Source organism: Hibiscus syriacus, unplaced genomic scaffold (genome assembly GCF_006381635.1).
Source record: "Hibiscus syriacus cultivar Baekdansim isolate YM2019G1 unplaced genomic scaffold, ASM638163v2 tig00013960_pilon, whole genome shotgun sequence".
Lineage (NCBI taxonomy): Eukaryota > Viridiplantae > Streptophyta > Magnoliopsida > Malvales > Malvaceae > Hibiscus > Hibiscus syriacus.
The window spans coordinates 706,579-733,994 of NW_024062312.1; the positions used below are offsets into that span (position 1 = coordinate 706,579).

Genomic DNA, 27,416 nt, shown 5'->3' on the forward strand with positions numbered 1-27,416 from the left:
AAGGGGACGTGGCCGGGCGTGTACGTGTCCTCATGCATGAAACCTTGTCTTAAAGTACACGTGGCAGTGTTTGAGTGAAAATGGTTACTTTTATATTAAATAAATTGAAAATAGTACGAATTAACTAACTATAGTGGTTACAAATAATCGTTTGTTGTTTTTAGAGGTATCGGGCTCGAATACCAGTGATTGTAACATGGTGATTGAACGTTCATTATCAAGTAATTGAAAGTGTTTAGAATAAATACTACTTTGTAATAACATTAGTTTAATCAAAAATAAATAAATTGAAAATATATCTCTAATGGATTTGTACTCTCACCCAAGACTAAATATTAAAATGAATCAAAATTGATAAATTTAGATATTAAACACGTAGTTTATCCAACAACTTATGTGATACTATATAAGAGTGTTCGTTTTTTAATCTTATATTATTTTATTCGAAATTCATATCACTAAAATCGTAATTCATATCTTATATGAAAAAATATATATTCAAATATCCAAATCTAATATATATTTTAATTAAAAGAAATTTTAAATTTAAATTTAAATTCAATATTTAATATTTAATAACTTTATATAATATATATTATACTTATAGGTCTCAGAGTTGAGTTCTTATATATGCAGAAAATCCCAACCGAAAGACTCATATGCCAAAGTAAAGTGTATAACCTAAATCGATCCAGATTAATAAGGGTAAAATCTTGAAATTGGGGAAATACCAATTTAAAAGTGGAAATATTTTAAAAGTTAAAAGTGAAAATTATATTTTTTCGACTTAACTCAAATTATATTTGAGTTATAATTATACATATAATAATTAGTGGATTAATTTTCAAATTTAAGTCGATCCCCTTGACTTTGTATGATATATGTATATCACATATGAAAAAAATTAAAGAAATATATATTATTATATAGTATAAAAAATTAATAAATTATAATCAAATACTTTTTAATACTATAAATATTTACATTTAAATTTAACAGAAGCTCAAAAATTCGACTTGACTCGACTCAAAAAATTTCTTATAAAATAAGCTCGTCAACTTGAATAACGCTCATCCTAATTAAAAATAGGCTGATAGGCCGGGATTGTTGGACTTGAGTAAAATCTTTTAAAGGCCCATTTATTTTAGATTTTCGAATAGTTGGAAATTGAAATTTCATGATATTTTAATATGTTTGAAAGGCTGTAACCTAGTTTTATTAATCACATTACCGTCATAATTAAATTGATATTTTTTATTCTAACGGAATAATTATTCTATTATAAATTAAATTAGTATAATTTAATTAAAGTTAAAAAATTTCCGACGAAATCATTATTCCGTCATAAATTAAATTGATATTTTTTTATTGAAATGAATAGACTTTCTGACAGAAAAAGTAATTCGGTCGAAAATTAAAATATTGTCATAATTTTGTACGGAATCATTTATTTTCGTCGGTAAATTATGATAGATTTTAAATCCGTCAAAAATTTTCCATCGGTAATTTAAATTTTTTTTGTAGTGTCTGGGGGGTTTTCGCTATTGTTTGCACCTTGGCTCCATCTTCGCCGCAAACCGACTATGGTAATTGCTAACCATTCTTCATTATTTTCGAAACGTGTGTATGATCGGTGGCGGATGTACGTAGAACCCAGGGAATTCAAATTTGTTTATGATAGTTGTTCATTTTATTGAACGTGTCCGTCATGAAATTTAATTTTTGCTCACTCCATATGAAAACTTTTTGTTATTAATATATGTGTGTCCACCCTTAAAATTATTTCCGGATCTGTCATTGCGTATGATTATTTTCTAATTTTGGAGATAATATTATTGAGAGAGTCACGGACGACGGTGGATTCATAGTATATAAATCCTTTATTCACTGAGACCACTCGCGTTCGTTAGTAAGTGCTTTTATGGTTTAATTTTGATTTTTTGCTAACGCGGCGGTGACAACTGGAATACGACGCATCAGCCGCCTTTTTCGGAAAACATTTTTAATTCGACGGCGAAAGGTGTGCATGCGTGCATGCATGCGCCATGCGCCCATGCAGTGTAGAGCTAGACAGACGCTGGTTGTTTTGTCGGGAGAGAAATGTTTGGAGCATTCATTTAAAATCGTCTTCTTTGTCAATCGGATTTATATTATGATGCGTTGGATACAGTTATACTTTATAGGGTAAATTACATTTTTAGTACCTAAACAATTAGGTTTGGTATATTTTAATACCTAAACTTTCAATGTTTTCAAAACCATGCCTAAAGTCTAGTTGTTGTTTTATTTTAATACCGCCGTTCAAAATTTAATGTTACGTTTTGAAGAAAAAAATTAAAAGTTTAGGTACTAAAATAGACAAAAACGCATAGTTTAGGTACAAACACGTTAAGTTCTTAACGACAATGTACTAAAATGAAACAAAAATTAAACGTTAAGCATGGTTTTAAAAAAATTGAAAGTTTAAGTACTAAAACGGATCAAAACTGATAGTTTAAATACTAAATACGTAGTTTGCATACTTTATTTTTATATTTAAATAAATTATTATTTAATACACCTAAAATAATTATACAAACAATATTAACATTGCGTTTGATTGAATATTTTTCGTATAAGATGAATAAATTGATTATTGACTTCAAAATAATAAAAAAAACATAGCTCTGGATATATTTTCAAAAACTGATTTTGTTATTTCCATAATCATTTTCTTATCCAATGAATAAGACATCAAGCAGCGTTTGTAGTCAAATGGTTAGGATAATTGCCTTTTAAGCAATAGACCCGAATGGAAATTAATAAGTTTTTGGAGTAAATTAAATATAAAATTATTGTTCAAAGACTTATTTGATATTTTAGCGATAATTTAGGGGTCAAACTAAATATTAATTTTTTTGATAATTATCACATCATTAATTTAAAGGGAATGACAGTGGAATGACTATTTTGTTATAAATTGATAATGTCAGTGACTTATCTATTACTTTTAAAACTTTAGTATAATAAATAAAAATTTACTCAAATATTAGTGATCATTTGTAAAGTTTACCCTTAATTATATATAGGGATGGGCATGGGTCGGGTTTTTGGTCCACCCGACCCGACCCGAGAACAAGGGAGCATCCACCCGAGACCCGAACCGACTCGACCAAAATAAGATTTCACCCGACCCCGACCCGATATATAACTTAGAAACTGACCCGACCCGAAATAATAAAAAAAATATTTTTATTCAATAAAAACAGTGATTTAATTGAAAAAAATTATATATAGAGGGTATTAATGTAATTATTTCTAAATATATAAAGTAAAATTATATATTTTTCAGGTCGGGTATTTTTCACCCTAAACCCGAACCCGACCCAACCCGAATATCACACTTAAAAAAATCCACCCAAATCCGAACCAATTTTTTTTAAAAAAATCTAACCTGATCGAATCGGGTCGGGTCAGAACCCATCGGATTCGGGTTCCATGCCCATCCCTAGTTATATATGCTAATACCAATTTGCAAACTAATTGATGGGGCTATGTGTATGAATATCCAGACACCATGCTTTATTTCTTTTCCTATCTTTTTAATTCGAACAAAGGGAATAAAACAAGAAAGTTGAATGTTTGGTTATTCAGCTCTAATATTGGATTGTAATAATAAAATTAGTCCAATATTTCTATAAATTTATTTTTAGATTATTTTAGTCTCTAACGTTTTAGTCAAAATAAATTTTTAGATGAAAATTATTAGTTAACGAATGATCAACACAGATCGCTGATGTGATATTTTTACATATGTTTAATTAGTGATGTGTCACATGCCACATCATCACTTTGAGTGGCATAATACATGTCAAGCCATCAATTAAACAAGTGTAAAAACATCATGTCATTAATACGTGTTGATCAGTAATCAACTAATGATTTACATTCAACATGACTATTTTGACCAAAATTTAAAACATTAATGATTAAAATGCTCTAAAAAATATAGGATAAAAATGACTATTTGACCAAATAGTAAAGATTAATTTTATTATTATGCTCATATTTGCCTCACAATTATAATATATATATACCAACGACAGATGGTTTAGTGAATAAAGTATTAAATCCCTTAAGTAATGTTAGAGGTTCGAATCTTGGCGATTACGAATAGAGTAAACTGGGTTGGGAGGGTTGCTCTTCCTCTGCAGTACCTAATTCGGATTAATCGATCAACAGATCAGATACTGGTGGTTATACTATATATATATATATATATATATATTATGTTATGGATACAATATACCATCTTAATAATTAAATACAATCAACATTAATATACTATAGGATTATAGCACTGATAATCGAACTATATTTAAATTAAATTGTATTGTATTAAAATTTAAATATAAAAATCAAAATTATAAAAACAATCATGAATTCTTATATGAAGCATGCAATGAATGTCGGAAAGTGGAGATTTTGACTAAGCTTTTTAAGTTGGAAGAAACCCGCAAAGAGGGGAAGTTCCTCAGCACATTAGACACCCTTAATATACAATTAAAAAATATATTATCGGTTTTATTATTATTTAAATAAAAAAATTAATAAAAAATTACTTAAAATATTATAATTTTTTAACTAAAATATCAATGTTTTTTACATTTCCAGTAAAGTGCCCAACAACAACAAAACCGGTAGAAAAAATAACAAAACCGATAAAACGCCCAATAATAATAAAACCGACAGAAATAATAATGTTTTCGTTAATTTTTTATCGGTTTTATTATTTAAATAATAACAAAACCAATAACGCATTTTTTAACTGTATATTAAGACTGCTGCACGTGATCATTTCTCGTAATGAAGTTAAATGAGTTTGAACACATAACCATGGGCTTTTGATCTTAACCCCATTGCAGCTAAATACACTTTCTTTAAATGAGTTTTAAATTTTTATATATTTTATGCAGTTTTATTAAAAATATGTTTTGTCTCTTAAAATTTTAAAAGTTTGTATTTCCTTCAAAATTTTATGTCTACTAACGAGATTGATTCAAGTGGTAAGCAGTTTAATATCGCTTAAACAAATGTCTCAGGTTCGAGTCATTGTGTATGCAGAAAATCCCGGTTAGGAAACTCACTCACCAGAGCTAGGTGTGCGACTCGGGTCGATCCAAATTAGTCAGAACGAAGCCTTGGAACTGGAGGGCAACAATTTTTTTTTTATAATCTCGTCCCTTAATATAAAATCTTGTATCCGTCCATGTACGGAGTATTTGCATTATTAATATTAAAAAAACTCACTCACCAGATTGGTGTTGCTTGTTACGTGCCATTGGTAATTCATAATCTCTCGTTGCATCATGTAAAGGTAGAAACCTTAATTTGTTCTCAATGTCCCCAACTATTCATTCATTACTTATAGGTCCTTCCCCATATGCTGGTCCCTCTCACATGCATGTTATATTTTTTGGGTAAACTATGAATTTAGTCACCCACTTATTCTAGTTGTTTTATTTTGATCATCTAACTATTTTGTTTGAAAAATCATACATAACCTTACGTTTTGGACACCAGTATTAAAAATAAATACAACTAGTAACGTGGTATTTTTTTTTCAACGAAGACGTGACATTATTTTATGGTACATGTCAACATCATCTTTAATTTTTTAACGACAGGTGACCAAAATGCAACTAAAACATAATATTAAAAGTATTATTTAAAAAAAATAGTTGAGTCACCAAATTCACTAAAACTTAAGTGATCCTACATTCATACAAAAAATATTGTGTCCTCAAAGTTAGACTTTATCTCGATCAGTCAATATGATATCGTCAATCATATTCTGGACTAGATGAATTTGAGGTGTTACAAAACATTTATGACTATTAAATTAATATTTATGATAATTAAATATTTTTAACCACTATCGACTGTTTACCCTTTTGCTATCAATTTGAGTCAATAAATAAAAGTGTTTTTTTTTCACTTCTGAGATATATAAGAAATAACAATTAAATAATAATAATAAAAATTCCTCTTTTACCTCTCCTTATGTCTGGTATAAAATTCCTCTATTATTTTGTGATGATATGGGTTAGGATCTAATTACATAATAAAGTTTTACACGTTTTTAGGATCGTTGGATGAGAAAAAAATAAAAGTTTGAGATTAACAATAGAAAATGAGAATATATTCATTGGAAAAAAGAAACAATGAGTTAATCTCAACCTTTTATTTTTTTTCTCATTCAACGATCCTAAAAGGGTGTAATTACACTAGGACTAAGGGGATCCTAACCTTATATATTACAATGTAAAGACTATTTTAGTTTTTACACCTTTTTAGTACCATTGGATTGAAGGAAATCAAAGGCTACGATTAACTCTTTGTTTTTTTTCCTAGTGAACATCTTCTTATTTTCTACTGTTAATCTCAGCCTTTAATTTATCTCATCCAATGGTCTTAAAAAGGTGTAAAACTGAAAGAGTTTTACACAATGTAATTGGATCTAGCCTATATATTTAGGGTTATGATATACTTAAACTATGTAAAACTAATAAGTTTTACACCAATTAATAGTCATTAGATTTAAATAAATAAATAATTATGTTTAATTAAAATTTATAACTTTTTAGGGATTGGGGAGTGGAAAAATAACCAAAGCGATATCAACATAAAATAAGACATGAACAAGAGACAAGATTTAACGTAATTCAGCCTTGCCTACCTCCACAAGTGAGATGAACAATAATTTACTATAAACGTAGAGAACATGAAGAGTACAAATACATGATATCACGTGTATCCCAATACATGATATTATGTGTATCCCATAAGCTGATATAGATACCAAATCAAATATATCCCAAAACACTCTTTCACCAACCCTACAAAATTATCTCTACAACATAAAATCCAAAAGTTACAGATCCCAAAAAATATTACATCTTTGTAAAATAATTCCCTCGCACATTACCCTAAATTCTAAGACATGATCTCTATTTATAAAGTTAAATATTTGGTCACCACTAAATATTTACTTTATTAAATAAACCCAATTACTAAGTAATTTTTAACCACTATAATTATAATAAATTCAATTAATCACCAATTATAATTTAGGTCAAAATATAACAAATCTCCCCCTTGACCTAAATTTCAACAAAAATTGGTCTTTAAATCTTCAACAATTTCAATCTTTATGTAAGTTGCATATCAGTTGAAGCACTGTTGTCAAGTCTTCAACAACCTTAATTCTTATGCAATATTCATTGAAACATCACTAGATCAATCGAGAATTGCTCTCATACAATTAAAAAATTCATTGCAGTAAAATCATCTTTAATGTCTCCAAAATCACTAAAAAAATCCATATCAATAAATTCCTTAAAAAACTCCAAGGCCCAAACCATTGCTCATGATTACTTGTTAGAAATTTGAGAGTGAAAAAAATAACTATAGCGATATCAACATAAAATAAAATGTGTATATATACACACTTTACTATGTCCCAGTTTTTACAATGTAGAGCATTGGTTTCTTTAAAGCCAGATGAGAAGATGAACGCCTGAGTCATTACGCATGGCCACTCCGATTCTTCAATGATTCTTTGTGAACTTCTAACCATGCTTTCTTTGGAAAGAGCAGCCAGAGTTTTTAATGAAATAAAAATGAATTTAGGGAGCGAATTGAACATTTTTAAGATTTCGGGACACTTAAAATGTTTTTTGTTTTTCGAAGTTACATTTGTCCATACAACAGAAGTACGCAACACTTGATGTTTCTTTGTTTTAAACAAGGGAATATTGTGGCATTTTAGGCATTGAAGACGGAGACCAAATCGTTCACACATGACACCGAAAAAGAAACACAGCCTCCCCAATCCCCTCGTACACCAAACCGCTCCTTTAGCCCATGGCATACTTTTGGGTCCAGCTCCTTGCAGTCGTCTCGTACTTGTGCCTGTCTGTCTTGTACATGTGCGCAATCTCCGGCACCAACGGATCATCAGGATTTGGGTCCGTCAACAACGAACATATTGATAGCAATACCTAAATGAACCAAAATTCAGCCATGTAGCAAATGAAATCCGTGTGACCCAAAAGGCTTAACTATAGAGTGTGTTTTCATTTAAGGTACTGGAGATTTAGGTGGATTCTCATTCTACCGGTTCGATCGGAATTCAAGTTTCAGGTTCTTGACTTCTCAATTTGATTGTGTACTAAGCTATTAACTGGACTGGATATGAGGTCTAGACGGCTAGAATCCTACACAAGCATGTTTGAATATTTTTTTTTTCAATATCATATATTCAGAAGATCCTTGGAGCATCATACTCGATACTCATGCTTCAAGAAATGGGGATAGGAGAAACAGAAGTAATAGATTTATATTAATCTAGTTAACTGGATGTTCGGATTTTTTTTTCAAGATCATATATTCGGAAGATCCTTAGAGCATCATATCTCAATGGCTCATGCTTCAAGAAATATGAAGGGTCGGAGCAACATAAGGTTCGGTTCGAGTGGCTATTTCATATTAGATTCATTTGTGCCACAACATTGAATATCCAAATGAAGAGATGAGTTGCAAACAGGAATATCACAGATAATTAGAGGACAATCACCTTGGAAATAGTTAGTGCAGGACTCCACTGCTCTTTCAAGATGTCCAGGCAAATGCTTCCGTTGCTGTTAATATTGGGGTGGAATACCTTTGTTCTAAACGCTACCTGCAAAACCCGTTTATCATATGGAAATAAGGTTTTGATTACGCTCATTAAAGCATCTGCCGCTCTACAGGGGCAAAATTATCGATTAATTCCATCCACAATGAAGTGTGAAACCACCCAAAATGAACAGGGAAAATTTGCATGCTCTAGCAAACATCAGAGGTAAACAGCCTGTCTCCATGAGAAAAGCAGTAGAATTACATAAAAAATGTTACCTTGGGTGGCTTAAAGGGATAATCTGGAGGAAAATGGATGGTCACTAGGAAAACACCCCCAGCATAAGGACTATCTGGTGGACCCATGATTGTTGCCTGCCAATGAAACATGTCTTCAGCAACAGGACCTGCAACAATGAATGAAAACAAATAAGGAATATGCAAGTATTGAAATTCAGTGATACTCCTCGAGCACCTCTACACATAACCAATTGCAGAAAAAATGAGTGCAAACAAATACGAAATTGCACAATATCAATACCATCGTGTAGACAATAATATAGTATGCAACAAGTAATCACATACAGAATGGTTCCGTTAGCTTCTTCAAGGGGCAGATATAACAATAAAATGTCTGAAAAAAATTTAGAATCTCTAGAGATGGAAGTCAGCCAGACAACAGACATAGTTTTCCTCTACATTTCACCAACTTTATTACACCTAAAAAAATGCATAATATAATGTAATAGATAACTTGGTTAACATCGACTGTAAACAGAATGTAAAGGCGTCAAATGAAACCACAGCTCAGGAAATTTTGTAATATATAACCAAATATAAAAAAAGACAACCACTTCCAGTTCAACACACAATTCATAAAAGCTTCACCTGACACACTGAAATGCTAAAGTGTTTTATGTATGCTTTTAATATTTTACAAATTATATAGGTATTCTTTTATGCTATAATTATATTGGTCTTTATAAGAACAAAATTCGTGAAAGCAACAGCATCGTGAAACAAAGAAACTGATCGGCCGTCTTTTCCATGTGTTTGGCGGCACAACTTATATTACAATCATTTCCAAATAATTAACGATTAGTGTTAAAATCAGTCATTGGTTATGTTAGACCAACAGTCCCCTTAAAACATGTCAGGATTTGAATAAAATCTGAAAAACTTTTGGCTAATGTTAATCAAGCTATTCTACAAGATCTAAAAATATTACTGGTTTCAGATTGTCAGGCTTGGCAGCCTATAAGGTACTTTGGTGAGCCTTCAACATCTGGCAGACTCCATGCAAAAAACTGTGATCCATGGATGCATTAAATAAATAGAAGAATAAGCAACTGGGCAGGAGGCCCTTTGAAACTAATCCAGTAAGTTATCTTCACTCTTCAATTTGCAAAACTTCTGGTGTTCTTTAATTGTTTTACTATAAAAATAAATCCAGAAATGGATCAAATATGCTCGGGTTTTCCTATGGAAGGTTAGAGAAGATAATGCTACAGGTGCCAAAGTGAGTTAGGAGGTGGTTAGTAAGTAAACCAAAAAATGGTGGAGGATTGGATCTCAAAGATCCAAGTATTTGTCATATTGCATGTATTCTCATGCATATTTGAGATGCAGTTTCAGATTCAAGTTCCGTATGAGTCAATTGGTTTCATGCTTAACCATTAGGAAGAAATTTTATTTTCAAAAGTAAGGTGCCAAGTGTGTATGTAGCTAGAGTCGGAGGGAAATTCAAAAGCCAAGGAGGTGTTCAGTACAGTTAGTTTCACATTACTTGCGTGAGTGTATGATTGTCATCAACAATGTAATACAACTGATAATCTTAATAGAACATGTTTCTTAGATAATCTTACATTAACTTGAAAATGCGAGTTTTTTAACAATTTTACTTCAATTACAACATGTTTCTTAGACAACCTTACATTAACTTGAAAATGTGAGATTTTTGACAATTTTACATCCATTATTCACGACTTTGATTCATTTTACTTGAACTATGATAATAATAACTCTATTGTCCTCTGATATTTTTTATCAAGTAACATTCTAGCTAAATTCTTTATTTGGGTAGCTTCAAAGGAATACTTCACCGTGCCAAAACATGGAACTCATTCGAAAGATAGTTGTAACATTATTTTTGATAAATGCGGTGGAAAAGTGATTTTGGCAAATCTTAAAGATTTGTTTAGCAGTGTTGTCAAAAGTGCCTTTAAATAGATAAAATGCCTATTTTTTAAACATTGTTTTTGAAAATATAAAAGATATAAATTTGGAGCAACAACCAATTGGTCTAGTCGGATGAGACACTAGATCTCTTAAACAAGGTCAGGGGTTCAAATCCTAGCGATTGCGAATAGAGTAAACTCTTGTCTCTGCAATATCCGATCCGGACTAGTCGATCAATAGATCAAATACCGGTGGTTATAGAAAAAAATGATATAAATTAGGGCAAATGGGCAATTTAGTTAAAAAATGCTTTAGGCAAAAAAAAGCTATAAATTTTAACTTTTGGAAAACATTATTCAACCCAAGTTCAAAAACACTTTTTGGCCTGAACAACTATCCGTATAGCATTGCTTTTCAAAAGAACTTTTAGAGTCTAAAAGTGCTTTTGAAAAGAAATGATAAATCAAGTTAAGAGTCGCTTCTTTTTCTCTTATTTTAATTTAAAATAAGTTTCCATATATATGCTCTCAAATTTAAGTGCTCTAACTTGAAATTTTATTTAGATAGCCAACAAAATTTTAATTTGACCTATTTAAGTTCTTTTAAATTAACTAAAAAATAATTTATTCAACTCGATCCAAAGTTCAGATCGGACTCCTTTCAACTAGTTTCGATTTGACTTTATAAAACGTTCACTCTTAATTTGTTTCACTCGATTCAATTCAATTCAATTCTATCGAACCCTCACCCTTAATATCAATCGGTCATGGTGAACACAATAAAATATATGTCACAAGCATCCTACGAATACATACATATCTCAAAATATATTTAAAGAAAATTATCAAGGCGTCAAAACTTACACAAGTACAAAAATTTCAAACACGATTTTGAATTTGAAATTACAGGAAACACAACACAGATACATAAATCGTTAGGTTTAGGGTCTTGAAATAAAACATTTAATTATCCAAAAAAACACTGATAATCATATCAAGCAGATCTTCTATACTCCACTCAAACTACCTATAAATCTAAATTCAAAGTGGAAGTTAAAAAAAAAAAATCAATGTTTGATAAGTAATAAATAAAAAGCAAAAGGAGAGAATATGCATTACCAGCACTGCAAGATGTTGGAGGATCCTTCTGTAAATCCTTCAATTCCTTCAAGATCCGCTTCGATGCCATAGCAAAACCTACAATCCATCGGCCGTATAAAATAAAAATGTCAAAACAACGCGAAGAAAACAATAGACAAAACAAATTAAAACAATTAAAAAATGAGATATCAAAGAGATCGAACCAGGAAAAAGACAGATGGATTTGATCCTCCCTTCGGTTGTTTTTTCCTTTCGCCTGAAAGGGGAGGAAAGCTCAGCTCAGATCGAAGGAACGGAAGAAACTGCGATGCGAGTGCAAGGGGAACTTATGATTGGTTTTGGTGACGGTGCTTTATAAACGAGTGGACCGGCATCTGTGATAGGGTAAATGTGATTCTTTCGTAGGTCCCATGCTGTAGCGTTCACCATACGAAAACCACCCGATTTTCGCCGAAAGTGGCCGCCAGGAAAACCAAGGCTGTTGTTTATTTTTCTGATTTTTTTAATTTTAAATTATCTAGTAATTGTAGTATAGTAAAATTTTATTATTAAATTTTAGGATAAATTATACCGAAGATCCCGACACTACTTTATTAAGTTTTTTATTATTAAAAAATTATAAAATGTCATTGGATTATATAATATTATTTTATTAAGTTCATCGACTATTAAAAATTTTGTAGTATAATATTGTTTCTTCACTAAATGATCATATCTTGAGTTTCCGAAATCGGATTGAGGTGATTCAAGAACCGTTGGAAAACGAAGAGATAGCCGGTTGTAAATCTAGAAGAATATTGACCAAATAACATCAGGGTCTCATTCAAAAACAGTCGCAAGTCTGTGATCTATTAGTCTTCTTTTCCAAGGCTTGATCGTGTGAGTCCATTGGAAGCTTTAGTCCATTTCCTTTGATGTGAGCCTTATGATGCATGTATCATCCTCCCTCTCTTCAAAAGGATTCGATCTTGAATCTGAAACATCAATGGGAGAAACATTAGAGCCTTTTAAGAATTCACTCACATTATACTTACCGAGTAGATATGATTTGAATCTTCGAGACTTTGTTCTTTTAATAGGTACAAGTATAATCATTAGTCCAAAGTAGCATGTGTTGTCATTATTATGGACTCTTGTACATGTATCAATTCTCCTTTTCTGTTTCTCCTGCATATACCTAAGCACAGCCTCATAACTTGGATGACTTTTCTTGATAAGCTTCCAACAAAGGATCGACTTCAACGAATAGAGATTATCAACGATAACCACTGTGTTCTCTGTAATTCTGATTTGGAAACAAGGGAGCATCTTTCTTTTAAATGCCCAACTGCTGTCACTATTTGGAAAGCAGTGTTCTCACTCTCTGGTTTACGATTTCCTAACTGTTCTTGGGAAGATTTCATGGCATGGACCAACTCAACTTAGAAAGGCAAATCACTGCTCACTTTGGTCATGAAGATAGCTCTCAATGCCCTCATTTACACAATATGGGAAGAGAGGAACAAAAGGGTGTTCCAAAATCGTCTCAGGTCTGCAGAAGAAATCTTTAAAGCCATTAAAGATACTGTTAGTTTACAACTAAGGGGTAGACACATTAATAGAGTAGATAGTGTTAATATTACTTTATGCAATCACTGGGGTATAGAAGATCGTTGATTCTTTTTGTAAGTATTTTGTATTTTGTTTCGGAACCTGATTGTATTTTGTAGGAGACTCTGTTCTTTGGATAATAAAATCTGATTTATCCAAAAAATTCTCCTTTTCTACTATCGTTCTGCTTCTGTACGTAGCATGCATGTAGCTACCAGAAAAAGGAAAAAGGAAAACATAGGACCTCTACCGATTATTTTAGCTTCGAACTATGACTCCATACTATTTGTTAAGACCCATAGGAGTATCAAGATGTCTGCAATCCTAATTCCTAACAGTCCAATTTCCTGAAGTCAAGTAGATGCTTGCTTTGGATAGTGAAACCCCCTCACAAGATCCAGCAACTTCTACGGCTAAGAAATATCATAAATCTCTTAAAACCTTTGTCTAAAATTTTGTCTGGAGATATGATTCCAATGGTTTTATCCATTCACTAGTAATAACATTATCATCCACACAGATGACTAATGAAATTTTACCTGCTTTATTTGTCGATAGAAGACATAATGGTCTACTCCTTACATTGCAACGTGCAAGGCTGAACGTGTGCACTTGTAGATATTGCTACCTCCATTACAACGCTTCGGCCACCTCAAGCTCTTTGACCACTGGCTGAGGTTCTCCATTACATGTAACACCCATACCTTCACAGTTAGACTGTGTAGCTAGCTATTGCAAACTGTTCTATCACTAATCTATCATTCTTTTTCAACTCGGAAAGTTCTTTCTAGGGAGAGATGTACTTACAGGAAAAGTAGAGATTCTATCAACGTGGTAGTGTCATGCATTTACATTAAAACATTACGTAGTACAATAACTAATATACCCTTTGACCTAAATACTTCATTAAATCCGTTTTCATCTTGATTAGTAAGGTAGATTGATGTAACTTTCTTTGTTGTATTGCTTTCCTCACACACATTGCCCCATTTTCTGTTGTGTTCATATTCCAAACATCCGTGAACTTTAAAATCTTTGTTAAACTAGCTTAAAAACTCTGAAAAAGATCTATTTATTATGAATATCACGAAATGATAAGTTAATAAATGAAGTTCATCTACATTCGGAAGCATGTTTCATGAATGATTCTATAGCATAGAAATATATTTTTGTATTCTAGGATACAGTTTTTGCAATGATTGAAGAAAGACTTTCGGCTTGGACTTTCCTTCCTAAAGGTATCTTCATCCATGTTCTTCATCTTCCTTAAAATGGTTGTTTTCTCATAAGATACATTCTTGTTTTACTGGAACTCGATGTTCATTGTGCCTCAGGGAATGGTAGTCCTCTATATGTTAGCCGCTATGAACTTGAGGAGGCCGAACAAAACCTGGATTATTTCGGCAATAAAACCAGGCGGGATTTGAGCGAGCCTTTGTTGGCAACCGTGATCTTGTATCTTTCAAATGTTACCCACGGTGGTGAGATTCTTTTCCCCCACACAGAGGTGAGTACGAATATATCTCGAAACCTTTGCTAAACATTCGGAGCTAAGAAGCTTACTCCACCAACAAACGGATTCCCTACCGTTGCAGCCAAAGAGCAAGACGTGGTCAGATTGTACAAAGACCAGCAACTTCCAGAAACCTGTCAAGGGAAACGCCGTTTTGTTCTTCACGACTCACCTCAATGGATCTCCGGACGGTAGTAGCTCGCATGCTCGATGCCCTGTTCTCGAAGGAGAAATGTGGTGTGCCACCAAATTCTTCTACCTGAGGGCTGTTCCCAGAGAAACCATCTCATCCCGCTTTGGCAGAAACGATGAATGTTCGGACGAAGACGCCAGCTGTCCTCATTGGGCTTCTATCGGGGAATGTCAAAGGAACCCGGCTTTCATGGTTGGTTCTCCTGATTACTATGGTACGTGCAGGAAGAGTTGCAATGCTTGCTGAACAAGAAATCACTTCCCATATGATTTGATTCCATTGTTCTGACAATAACCAGTATAAAGTAGTTTCTTCTTTGTAATTTCATATACTCTGTTTCCAGATCCTTTTGGCTTGTTTCAATTTTAACATCGAAAAAGGGTGTTCTTCATTTTCACTTGTATAATTGCCATTTTACCGTCTTATTTTATGTAAGGGATGAATTTTATATTTAATAATTTATATTTGGTTTAATATAAAGATTATATTTCTTTCTGCTTAGGTATAATTTTTATTGACGGGTCTAAAAGTCGTGATGACAACTATCATATCTTAGTTATCATGTTGATGTCGAGCTTAAACAACCGTCAATTTTTAATGGAAAATGAAGAGTTTGGAATATAATCAATAGTCGAGTGATTCAACAAAACAACACTCTATAGTCAAATGATCATTTTGTAACTTTTAATAGTCAAAAAATTTAATAAAATATCTTATAATCAGTGGACCATTTGTATACTTTAACCTTTAAAAATGAATTATAACGGTTAAAACTAAGAAAATATCAATATTCTATTATTAAACATACCCTTTTTAATTTAATATTTACTCATAAATTTCTCTCTCACAAAATGTTCAACCAAATGTTCAACCAAACATTTCGCTATTAGGTTTATATGTATGGTTTAAATATCTCAAAGACTCCAACTCCAACTATTATAAATTGTATCAAATATATGTAAAAGCATCAACTCAATAAACAATCACCGGTATTTCAATTTGTTTAAATAAAAAATAACAATATGACCAAGGTCTCTATCGTCTTGTGTACAGTGGTATTATTTGTGGTGGTTTTTCTGGTGTGAAAGTGACGTCAGATAGAATAGTGATTATCATGCAAGCGCTCAAACAGATGATTCACAAGAGAAAATTCGCCAAAAAAAAAGAGAAAAAAGTCTCTAGGGTTTAGAAAAAAGTCTCTAGGGTTTAATAAAATATTATCAAATCAAAAAATGCCAAAATCAGTCACAAGCCGGACTGTTATAGCCAAAAATTGTCTTTATTCGAATTTTGCCAAAAATAGCAAAACCGAAAATCACTCTAAATTGAAATTCGAAATAAAATAAGCAATCTCCAAAAAATCCGACCTAAATCGATTTAAATTGATTTCCTAATTGACAATCGAATATTACCATAAATAATAAAAATATTAAATCTATGATTTGGAGGGGAAAACGGCAAATTTGAGGTTGAAAAAAAGGCCACATGAGCGTATCTCAATGTGGAGAGCGTGCGTCGAAAAGAGCTTTCGGATTGGGTCTTGTGCGCGATTCTGAACATAGCCAAAGTTATGGCCAAAAGACTGAAACATACTCAAAACGACCCCAATGAGAACATGTCACAATCAATTCCCGCCTTTGCGCTGATCTGTCAATTCATGGTATCTCAGCGCCATCAAGGTGCAATCTGACAGCTCATCATCATCTGTCTCGGATCCCCTGCATCAGAAAGTAGCAGCGCAACCGACATGCGATTACGCTCTGGATTTATTGAGCCCGTGCCTGCATGAGCATAAGAAGCCAACCCCATCACCCACCTGTTGTGCCAAGACAAGGGAACATGCGCCATGCTTTTGTGCGTACATGCGAAGTCCGGATTATAAAAGGGTTTTCGACAGGATCGAGATCAGAAGGGTGGGCGGTATGTGCGGAGTCGGACTTCCTCCGTGTTAAGCAGTGGCGGATCAGGAACTTAAACGTGGGTCAGGACATTCCTTCGTTTGAATATCTTGGAACTAATGACTGATCTAAATATGATTCTGTACTTATAGTATGGTGTAATTATCAATATACTGGTGATTCTTTTATTTTTTTTAATAATATTGATTACTTTTATTAATTATTCTTTTTATTTTGATTTTCTTTTTACTTACCAAACATCCAACGATCCCAAGGTTACTTTTTATGTTTTTAATCAAACTTATTTTAATAATGTTTTCTCTTAATCCTTTCTTTGATAATATCGATGTTTCTAAACTTTCGGTGCATGTTCTTTCTATTGGTCTTCTTTGTGGTATGTGGTTTTATATGTTTTAATTCTTGGTTATTTACTTTCTCGATGCCTGGCTACTTCGTTCGTTCGTACATGACATTTTGTTGGTTGTTTGGTATCTGTCCCGAATGGGATTGCAGTTAAGAGGGGATTATTTTTCATTCGTCTGCTGTGGATATTCTTTAGGTAAAGAATATACTTAATTAAATAAAAATTATTATATAATTTTAATTGTGTAACTAATGTTAATAATTATTTTAATTTGTAGCTTTAAATGATACCACGAACTCATCATCAACAAAATTACAACCGACACAAGATTTGAATTGAGATTCCCGGAACAAGTCATTCCACACGTCATATTATGGTCATATTATTTTAGTTTCTTTAAACGTTTAAGTGTTTTATAGGTAGAACTATTATTTTCTTTAGTAAATATGTGTTTAAGTTTCATTATTCCACAATAATTGAACCGTGTTATTTTTTGTTTAGATTAGTATAAATAATTTTATTTTAATATATATTATCATTAAAAATATGATAATTATTTGTTTTACCAATATATTGGTGACGATTGTATAAGGTGACGTTATGCATAATCGTCATTTATAATATTATTACGTAACGATATTTTATGCCACTAAAAAATGACAATATCTCTTTCGTCACATATAGGTGGATTTTAATGAATTATTCGTGACAATATAAATTATCAGTAATGAAATTTTATATAATTTAGTGGCGTGACAAGTTGTCATAGAATAAATTATAAAGTGACGTTATGTATAAGCAACATTAATAATATTATTAGGTAATATTTATAAAATTTGACAATATCTCTTTCGTCATATATAGGTTAATTTTAATGTATTTTTTGTGACGATATAAATTATCAATAACGAAATCTTATATAATTTAGTGACGTAATAATTTTTCATTGAATATAAATTATAAAGTGATGTTATGTATAAGCATCATTAATAATAAGTTGAAAGGGTAAATTTTGCCCTTGTAGTAGACTCAAATTATCACTTTCGCCCCTATCGTATTTTTGCATCAATTTAACCCTCGAAATTGCTCAATTGCATCATCATATACCTTACCCCTAACTTAAAATCGTAAATTATAAACCCTAAACTATAACTCCATAACTTCTAAACAATAAACCATAAACTCTAAATCCTAACTTAGGGTTTATAATTTAGGGTTTAAGTTAGGGTAGGGTATAGAATGATACAATTAAATAACTTTGAGAGCTAAATTGATGAGAAATACGATATGGGCAAAAATGATATATTGGGTCTACTACAGAGGCAAATATGACCCTTAAGCCTTAATAATATTATTAGGTAACATTTATATTACGTCACTAAAAATGTGACAATATATTTTTCGTCACATATAAGTTGATTTTAATGTATTTTTTTGTGACGATATAAATTATCAATAACGAAATTTCATATAATTTAGTGACATAACTAGTTGTCATCAATTATCAATTATAAAGTGACATTATATATAAATGCCATTCATACTATAATTAGGTGACGATAAACTACTTCACTAACAATGTGACAATTTTTTGTTCGTCGCGTATACAACAAAATTATTGTGTTATTAGTGACGATATGATTTATCAATGACAAAACTCTACATCATTCGGTGACAAAATTAATTGTCACTGAATACAAATTAAACGGTGACATTATCCATTAGCGTTGCTATGTTTAACAATTCATGACGCAAACAAAGACATCGTCACTTTTGACATTTAGTGACACACCTAGGGTGACGATCGCTATGGCATCAACTTTTACGTAACAAGATAAAATTAGTGACGTAAATGTAAGTTTTAGTGATAATAATCTAGATGCCACTAATAAGAAAATTTGTTGTAGTGTTTGGTGCTTGAGGGTGTTGAAGTGATCCATTTATGTATGTCATTGCCTCAACTGTTCACACTCTTACTCATCAGGCTATCATCAGGCTATCTTATTGAAGGACAATCTTGTTGACCAAACATAGACATATCATTTAGAAGCATTCCTATGATCTTTTAGCATTGATTCAGGAGTGAGCGATCCTAAGGTCATCTTTATATATAAAGTTGAAGGAAGTAGACCATGAGAGACTTTTGTGGTTCACTTTTTTTTTTATTTGGACGAATAGTCAAAAATCATTCTAATGATTGGTATATCAATAAGGGAATCTCAGAAGCATCTTTCATATACTTGTGAAGGGATCCTCAATTATCTCAACGCTCTAGATAGCAAAGGGAACGTAAAGTCACATATTTTCGTTCGAGATTCATCTAATGACGATCAATAGAGATTGAAGAATAAGAAAGTGAATCATTCAATGTTAGATTCGTGAAGTCTAGGGTGTTTTTTTTACTAAATTTGTACTTAAAAGGACGAAAGAAGTTTGATAGAAAATTTTGAGACTCATCAATCTATATCAATGTCGGTGATGGCCTGAATCTATACAGATTAAGAAAAAATGTGAGGAAAAAAAAGAAAGAAAAATAGTTTTATAAAGATAAAAAGCATTATTTGAGTTTGGAAAAAAAAATCAGAGGTCTCTGTATTTTTGAAAAAAAACCAATGTGACCCTCGTACTTAGAAAATAAACTCAATGTGTTCTTTTGACCAACATTTTTTCGTCCTTAACCGTTACGATGCTGATGTGGCAGTTCACAATATGACCTTACAGATTGACTGAATTGATAACTCAAACATTACAGATAGGATGTCACTTTAGCACCATGAACTAGCACACCAGTATTGTAACGGTCAACGACGAAAAATATTAGTCAGATGACCACATTGTGTTTATTTTCTGAGTTTGGGAGCCACATTGAGAGAAAAATAATACGAGGACCACATTGATTTTTTTTCAAAAGTACATAGATTTTTAATGTATTTTTGCCTTTTATTTTTTATATCGGCTTGTATGCCATAAAGTTGTTGATTATCTAATAAAGAATTGACCAAACGAACAGTAGAACTAAAGTTAGAATGATAAAATTGAATATTTTAAATATTAATAATTGAAATAAAAATGAGAAATAATTTGAATGGTGATATTTATAATTTATTAACTTTTTTTAATTAGTTTGAAATGAATATAAAGTAATATATATTCAAAATCTCTTAACCATTTGACATTTAACATTCTTCTACTTACATAATGCTAGAATCTAAAACGTCAAAGAATAACAATAATTCTTTCTTTTAGTTCGTGTATAATTTACCAAAAGCTATGTTAACCCTTTCTTCATTAATATGGGGTAAATGCAAGACATTGTCTGTTCATAAATAACTCTAAATCATTTGATATTAAACACTCACACTCCTAATATTTTTTGTATTCGAACTCCTAGAACTTTTAAGAATAATAATTCATTTACCATCGACGTCGCTTCGTGCTATGTTAACCATTTAAATATGAGAAATATTTCATGGACTCAGTCACCGCGTCATTTATGTCACAATGAATGACAACCACAAATTTTAAAATAACTTCCAAATAATCACCCAATTTTTATTTACATGTAGGAAGATGTAAATATTCATCTTGAAAAAAATGAGGTGGACAAATGTTATTGGTTAGGACTAGGGTTGGGCATGAGATTCGGATCCGACTGGTTCCGACCCGATCCGATAGGGTCAGTTTTTTCTCTCTCTAAAATTTGGGTTAAGGTCGGGCTGGGTTTTATGAGAGTGATCATCGGATTCAGGTTAAACACTACAAAAATCCGATCCGACCCATATATAATTTTTAGTGTATTTACAAAACTGCCACTGTATATATGTTAGGGTTTCTTCATCTTCTATTTTCCATCTTCTTTGTTCTTCTATTTCTTCTATTTTTTAATCATTTTTTCATTGAAACTGAAATTTTATAACTTAGAAACAAGTCTTGAATTTCAAATCCAACACATATTGAATCAGATTTTATTCGGAGCAAGTGTTATGTATTTCTTCCATTTTTCCTCTATTTTATTTCCAAAGTCAAGTTCGGGTGAAGGAGTGCAATATTCGGGTCACAGTCGGATTGATAAAAAATATATCTCAACTCATGTCCATCTTTAATTAAGACTACAAGTGAGGTGGTGAGCCGAGATCATTTAATAATTTTTCTTTAAATATATATGTTTTCAATTCCATGCCAATACTCCACGGCTGCCACTTGTCCTCCTCCATCAACTCAGCCATCCATTGCCAAATCCTATCCAAAATTCGTGTCTGGGTCTCTCCGCCTTACATTACTCTTTTCGGCTTTAAGGTTTTTCTATTACTCTCCATACTGTAACTTTTCCAGGAAAATTTCTTTCACATCCTTTCTTTTCTAGAGAAAGAAGAACAAAAAAAAGAGGGTGAGAATAAAGAAATGCCACGCCTCATGCACCTCAGTTGTCTCGCCGTTATGATCATCCTCACTGCAAGCGGCATGGTTAGCACGGAGGACTTGGCCTTTGTGGTTTTCTCCATCGTCTACATGTACTTTCTTCTCAGAGTCGCCTTCCCACGGAACGTGCCTCCGAAAGATTCCAAGGTTTTCGATCCACGAAACAAGATTCTTCCCTTGTACGTGACGGCCGGCGCCATCATCGGGATTTATCTCCCGGCGGCCTACATCATTCACGGGGTCCTGGTGGGCGATAGCCGAGGGACGAAGGCGGCGGCGCCGCATGTTTTTCTTTTGACAAGTCAAGTCTTCATGGAAGGGGTGGCGTTTTCAGGCAGGCTTTCGATTCCGGTTAGGGCTTTCGTGCCGGTGTTTTACAATTCCAGGAGGATTTTCACGCTGGTGGAGTGGATGAGGTTTGAGTTCTCAAAGGCGGATGATGATGAGCCTGGTAAGTACAGAGTTTACGTTGGGAGAGTGCTTGCTTTGGCTAATATGGCGTTTTGGTGCTTCAATCTGTTTGGGTTTTTGTTGCCTGTGTATTTACCTAGAGCTTTTAGAATGTATTACTCTGAATCTAAGGTGAAAGATTGAATCCATAAATATCTTTTTATCGTTGAAGTGATAAATAACTCGACATCGCTTGAGCAGATCTTGACTTCGAGTATACTAAAATTTTGTGAAGAGACTCGCTCACCAAAATCAGGTACATGATTTGTGTTAATTTATTTATATGATTCTTGTTAAAGAACAAATCGGAGCGGATTTTCGGGTTGAAACGGACCTGGATTCAGAATTTCTCTAACAACAAGGTTTCTGGCCCTATTTATGGGCATGAAACACAAATACAAATGCTCCTCTAATTCATCAAGTTGTTGGGTAAAGTTAGCATCAATCTTTTTGTGTAAGAAAAAAATGGATATTTTTAGAGACTTTGAGGTATATTTTCATGGATAAATGTAGAGGATCAGATCATAAATTTACGATTTTATATTTTATTCCACGAGACTTTTATAATGGTATAAATAAATGAGAAATTGATGTTTAAAGTAAACTACCTATGAATTGTGTGAAGAAAAAATAGAAAATTTATCCCATATTCGTGGGATACAAAGTCTAACACTCACACGATTCGAGTCGCGTTAAATAATTCAATATTATTTTATTTAGGTAAGTGTTACCTTAATTCATGAGGGGAAAATATTATGCACTAATGGCGGATATATAATTCTCGAGGGTGAATCCCCTATTTAAAGTGTACACCTACAAGATTAGGCACACACTTCAAATATTATTTTCTCTATTTTCAAAAGTTTTCGGTGATAGAAGAAGGCGGAGATATAGTTCGCTAAACACTACAATCATACTACTACTTCGCTCATATCATTATTACATCACGGAAAACAATCAACCAATGTTTCTCCATCACCGTAAGAACGACTGAAATTATCTAAAAGAGAATGTGTAAATAAACCTCAACTTCTCTATCGATTCAATTTTATGCCTACATTCGAGTAAACAATTTCGTTCTTTATTTTAATTTCTATATTTATTTTATCACGTTCGATTAAATAATAATTTTAGGGTAAAGTATAGAAATGATCTACCGACTATATAGTACTATTTTATTAAGTCTCTCGACTATTAAAAGTTAAAAAACAATACTTTGACAATAGAATATTGCTTTATCGAGTCTTCGACTATTAAAAGTTACAAAATGGTTGCTCGATTATTCATTATGTTCCAAACTCGTCTTTTCCATTAAAAAATAAGTGTTTGCCTAAGCTGGGTGTTAACATGATACTGAGATATTATAGTCTTTTGGGATTCCGATAATAGTTAGCAATTTAATGTTCAACTCAGAATACCATCATTTTTTAACAGAAAAGGACGATTTTGGAACATAATGAATAGTCGGGTGACCGTTCTGTAACTTTTAATAGTTTAGGGACTCAACAAAACAACACTCTATAGTCGAAGGACTATTTTGTAACTTGTAATAGTCAAAGGACTTAATAAAGCAATGTCCTACAGTCGAAATACCATTTGTACTTTACCCTAATTTTTATTATTTTATCATTATTATTCTCGTTTATTATTTTGCAAACTCACCTTGCGACTAAATTAATGAAATTTATCTATAATTTAATTCATTTGTTTACCTCGGTTCGAATTAACAAAACGACCCCGTGGTATCGAGCATAGAGAAGGAACCATCAAGGTTTGGTGCATACTAAAATTCTCATGCAAATCACGTTGTCATTTTCAGTCAATAATGCATCATCAACTAAACTCGCCTGTCAATGGGAAGTCTATATTGATACAAAATATTATTACAATATCGTATTCAATATCTCAAAAAATATTTATTATGTTAACGAATTGATTGAAATACACTTATAAAACATCACATGATTTAATATATGTACTTTTAGAGAAAATAGTACAACTAACATAGGGTATTATGCACTATGTAGATGATACGTACACAAATACATAAAGAGAAGATAATACGCTTTGGTGTAAATTGTTGTGCCCTTTTGATAACTAAGCCTAAAGGGGTTGAACAATGAGAGGTAGTCCATGTCTAGGCCTTAGGGAAAGCAAAATAGAAGGAGAATGGCGATAGTTGGGAGATGTCGAAAAGGAAAACCTCCTAATCATAAGTGTTAATACAACTTTGTATTCCATCATCGTCAAATTCCTCCCGACGCACATCCTCCCCCCGAACCCGAACGGCAAGAACCCCATCTTGTGCTTGCACCCTCCGTAGAGGTTATCTTCCTTGAACCTCTCCGGTCGGAACTCGTTAACGTCGGCGCCCCATAGAGTCGGATCATGGTGCATGCCCACCACGTCAATCCAGATGTTGGTTCCATTGGGGATAATGAGATCGTCCACCTTTATATCTTCTCTTGCTTGCCTTTGTGCATTTGGCGCCGGTGAGTATAGCCTTAGAACCTCTTTCATCACCCATTCCATCTGCAAATCGTAGCCACGGAAATCATATCAATATCTTTGCAAACATTTACCCACGTGAAACTCGTTTCATAATTCATGCATAAAGGGAATATATATATTTATCGATCGTGACATTTCTCCACGTGATAAAATCAACATCACAGTCGAAATGAAATGAAATAAATTTCACTCATCTGTCGTAGATGATTCACCCCTTTTGAGAGAACAAAGAACGAGAAAACGTACCTTCTTTAAGGAGGTAAGTCGAGAAAATTCGATGTCATCGTCATCTCCGATCACCTCTCTAACTTCCTCCCTCAGTTGATATTGCCATTGCGGGTGCAAGGCCAAAAGCAGCAAGGTCCAAGTGAGTGCCAACGCGGTGGTTTCATGGCCACCAAAGAAGAAAGTCTTGCACTCATCAACAAGCTCCCTCGTCGTCAAGCTCTTCCCTGCCCGGCCGTCGACATGGCTGCCTTCCATCAATAGACCCAACAAATCCTTCTGAGGGGAACCGTCCCAAGCCTTCTTACGATCATCGATGATGGACAAAAGGAGTCGGTCTATTTCTTTGCCGAGTTTTCTGGCCTCTAGGTTTTTCTTGAGACAAACCCATTTGCTGAAAGGAACACCCACGTAGCGGTTGGAGTTGAAAAGTGTGATCTGTGTGGCTCTCAATTTCTCATACACTTCACTCCCCTTTTGACTGCTCAACCCGAAGCTCGTCCTCGCAATGATCTCCCCCGCCGTGGTTGTGATTTCTCTTTCGACGTCGATTTCTGGTTGACCGGAGCTTATCAGAGTCGCCCACTTGTTCAGCATCATCGTAGTCGGTTCTACCATCAAGCTTGCCATAGCCTACATTATCAAAACTGGAATCAATTTCCTTCTTTTTTAATTAAAGTATATGTATTCGAGCAGTTACATATATAGACCAACGGTTAAGAGTGATACCTTCAAGTTAGCTGGGGAGAATGCAGGAGTGATAACATGGCGATGGCGAACCCAATCGTCTCCTTCAACCATCACTAACCCACTTCCGAACATGGGCTTCCTATCAACTTTGAACACCATGGGTTTTCCCCAGCTCTTCCCCAACACTTCCGAAGACATTTTCTTGAGGAACTCCGGCTCAGAAATATACAAGAATGGCTCGGTCCCCAGCCAGTAGATAAACACTTTTCCTGCAAACCAAACAGAACAACAGTTCGTCATCAACAAATTTCAGGGTTTGAAAAATTTTCAAGTACATGAAACCAGGCAAAGACTTACCATGAGTCTTTTGCCACTTTGCAAAATAAGGAAACGCCGACGAGTGTATATCATGGGAAATACCGGAGAATCCAAGTGAAGAATCATCAACGTTCTTACTGTTTTTCATCTCTGTAATATTTCCCAGAGGGAAACTAGGAGTTGGACCTCCAAACCCATTCTTCTTAATCCTGCGAAAAGCTTGAATGGGCAGAATCCACCAAGAGAATGACAATCTCAAGAACAAATAAAGAAGACAAGCCGCCATTGCTAAGCTCAGAAAAGCTTGAGATAGCTTTAACAACTCCATTTATAGTATTGCAGAATCTCCCTGTATCTCTAGATCTCTAGCGGTATTTGTCTATAAAGCTACTTAAGAAATAACACAATGTCAGATGAATTTGATTTGATGTTCAGTGAAGAGAATGAAATGGGTATTTATAGAAGACGAGGGCGGTAGTTCAACTTCAAGAAGGTCGGAGTTTTGACTATTTGATTAACAGGTTTTTTAGTTTGAATTTTTTTCCAGTCTTTTTAGCCTTTTCAAGCTCTCTTTTCATACATATATGATGAAATAATAAGACAAAGCTTTTTCATTAAAGGGTAAACTACATTTTTAGTATCTAAAATATCAGTTTTGTTTCATTTTGGCCACACAATTATTTTTTCAAAATCATACCTAATTCACTTTGGTCACTTTTCGTTAAAACTTAACGGTGATGTTGATGTGTCATCATAAGATAATGACACATCATTATTGAAAAAAATAGAATTGTCAGTCAATAGTTTTGTTAATTTTTTAACAGTGGGTGACCAACATGAAACTAAAATATAACGTTAGATATGATTTTTAAAAAAAATTGTTGGAGTGACCAAAAGAAAATAAAACAAAACAAAAGTGATAGCTAAGATACTAAATTTATAATTTTAAAAGGTAAATTACATAAATGGTCATAAATATTTTAGGATGCTTGCATTTTGGTTGTTAAAATTTAAAACTTTCAATATAGTCATTGAATTTTTAATTCATTTCCATTATGATCATTGTTATCAACTGCCACTAGGAATTATCAACGTGACACATTAAAGTTATCTTTTTCCCTAGAAAAACTCTAAGTTACTCGAACCTAAAATTGGAAATCATCGTTCTTTTCGTTGACATTTTTACCATGGTACTTTGGTGGTTTCTCCAATCGAAAATACCACCAGACTACTACTCATTTTCTTCTCTTTCTTTTTTTCGATTCGAACTCATTAAAGAATCTTCTAATCTCATCAAATCCCAATTGAA

General features: G+C 32.9%; 3 protein-coding genes and 1 long non-coding RNA gene across 4 annotated transcripts; 2 read left to right on the forward strand and 2 right to left on the reverse strand.

The window, feature by feature from the left end:
* The first annotated feature begins 843 nt into the window (after window positions 1-843).
* LOC120206675 lies at window positions 844-25,238 on the forward strand. Its single transcript, XR_005524136.1, has 3 exons — window positions 844-854; window positions 6,140-6,151; window positions 25,112-25,238. It is a non-coding gene; the product is annotated as an uncharacterized LOC120206675 (long non-coding RNA).
* LOC120206674 (ubiquitin-conjugating enzyme E2-17 kDa-like) lies at window positions 7,895-12,249 on the reverse strand. Its single transcript, XM_039206256.1, has 5 exons — window positions 12,140-12,249; window positions 11,955-12,032; window positions 8,938-9,065; window positions 8,618-8,722; window positions 7,895-8,042 (listed from the first exon to the last, which is right to left on the reverse strand). The coding sequence occupies exons 2-5, from the start codon at window positions 12,022-12,024 to the stop codon at window positions 7,899-7,901; spliced, it is 447 nt and encodes a 148-aa protein (XP_039062187.1). The 5' UTR covers window positions 12,025-12,032; window positions 12,140-12,249; the 3' UTR covers window positions 7,895-7,898.
* On the forward strand, window positions 14,659-15,589 carry LOC120206673 (probable prolyl 4-hydroxylase 12). The gene is made up of 3 exons (XM_039206255.1): window positions 14,659-14,764; window positions 14,861-15,033; window positions 15,122-15,589. The coding sequence occupies exons 1-3, from the start codon at window positions 14,722-14,724 to the stop codon at window positions 15,476-15,478; spliced, it is 573 nt and encodes a 190-aa protein (XP_039062186.1). The 5' UTR covers window positions 14,659-14,721; the 3' UTR covers window positions 15,479-15,589.
* Window positions 24,445-26,458, reverse strand: LOC120206672 (cytokinin hydroxylase-like). Its single transcript, XM_039206254.1, has 4 exons — window positions 26,147-26,458; window positions 25,829-26,058; window positions 25,121-25,732; window positions 24,445-24,895 (listed from the first exon to the last, which is right to left on the reverse strand). Exons 1-4 carry the CDS (start codon window positions 26,433-26,435, stop codon window positions 24,467-24,469), a joined length of 1,560 nt encoding a protein of 519 aa, XP_039062185.1. The 5' UTR covers window positions 26,436-26,458; the 3' UTR covers window positions 24,445-24,466.
* Window positions 26,459-27,416: the final 958 nt, after the last annotated feature.

Coding starts and splice junctions, on each gene's coding strand:
- LOC120206674 (XM_039206256.1), bottom strand. CDS start 12,024: ATGGCATCGAAGCGGATCTTGAAGGAATTGAAGGATTTACAGAAGGAT. Junction 9,066..11,954: donor TCCAACATCTTGCAGTGCTG/GTAATGCATATT, acceptor TCATTGTTGCAG/GTCCTGTTGCTGAAGACATG. Junction 8,043..8,617: donor CTGCACTAACTATTTCCAAG/GTGATTGTCCTC, acceptor TGGTTCATTTAG/GTATTGCTATCAATATGTTC.
- LOC120206673 (XM_039206255.1), top strand. CDS start 14,722: ATGATTGAAGAAAGACTTTCGGCTTGGACTTTCCTTCCTAAAG. Junction 14,765..14,860: donor TTGGACTTTCCTTCCTAAAG/GTATCTTCATCC, acceptor ATTGTGCCTCAG/GGAATGGTAGTCCTCTATAT. Junction 15,034..15,121: donor TTCTTTTCCCCCACACAGAG/GTGAGTACGAAT, acceptor CTACCGTTGCAG/CCAAAGAGCAAGACGTGGTC.
- LOC120206672 (XM_039206254.1), bottom strand. CDS start 26,435: ATGGAGTTGTTAAAGCTATCTCAAGCTTTTCTGAGCTTAGCAATGGCG. Junction 25,733..25,828: donor TCTCCCCAGCTAACTTGAAG/GTATCACTCTTA, acceptor TTGATAATGTAG/GCTATGGCAAGCTTGATGGT. Junction 24,896..25,120: donor GACTTACCTCCTTAAAGAAG/GTACGTTTTCTC, acceptor TACGATTTGCAG/ATGGAATGGGTGATGAAAGA.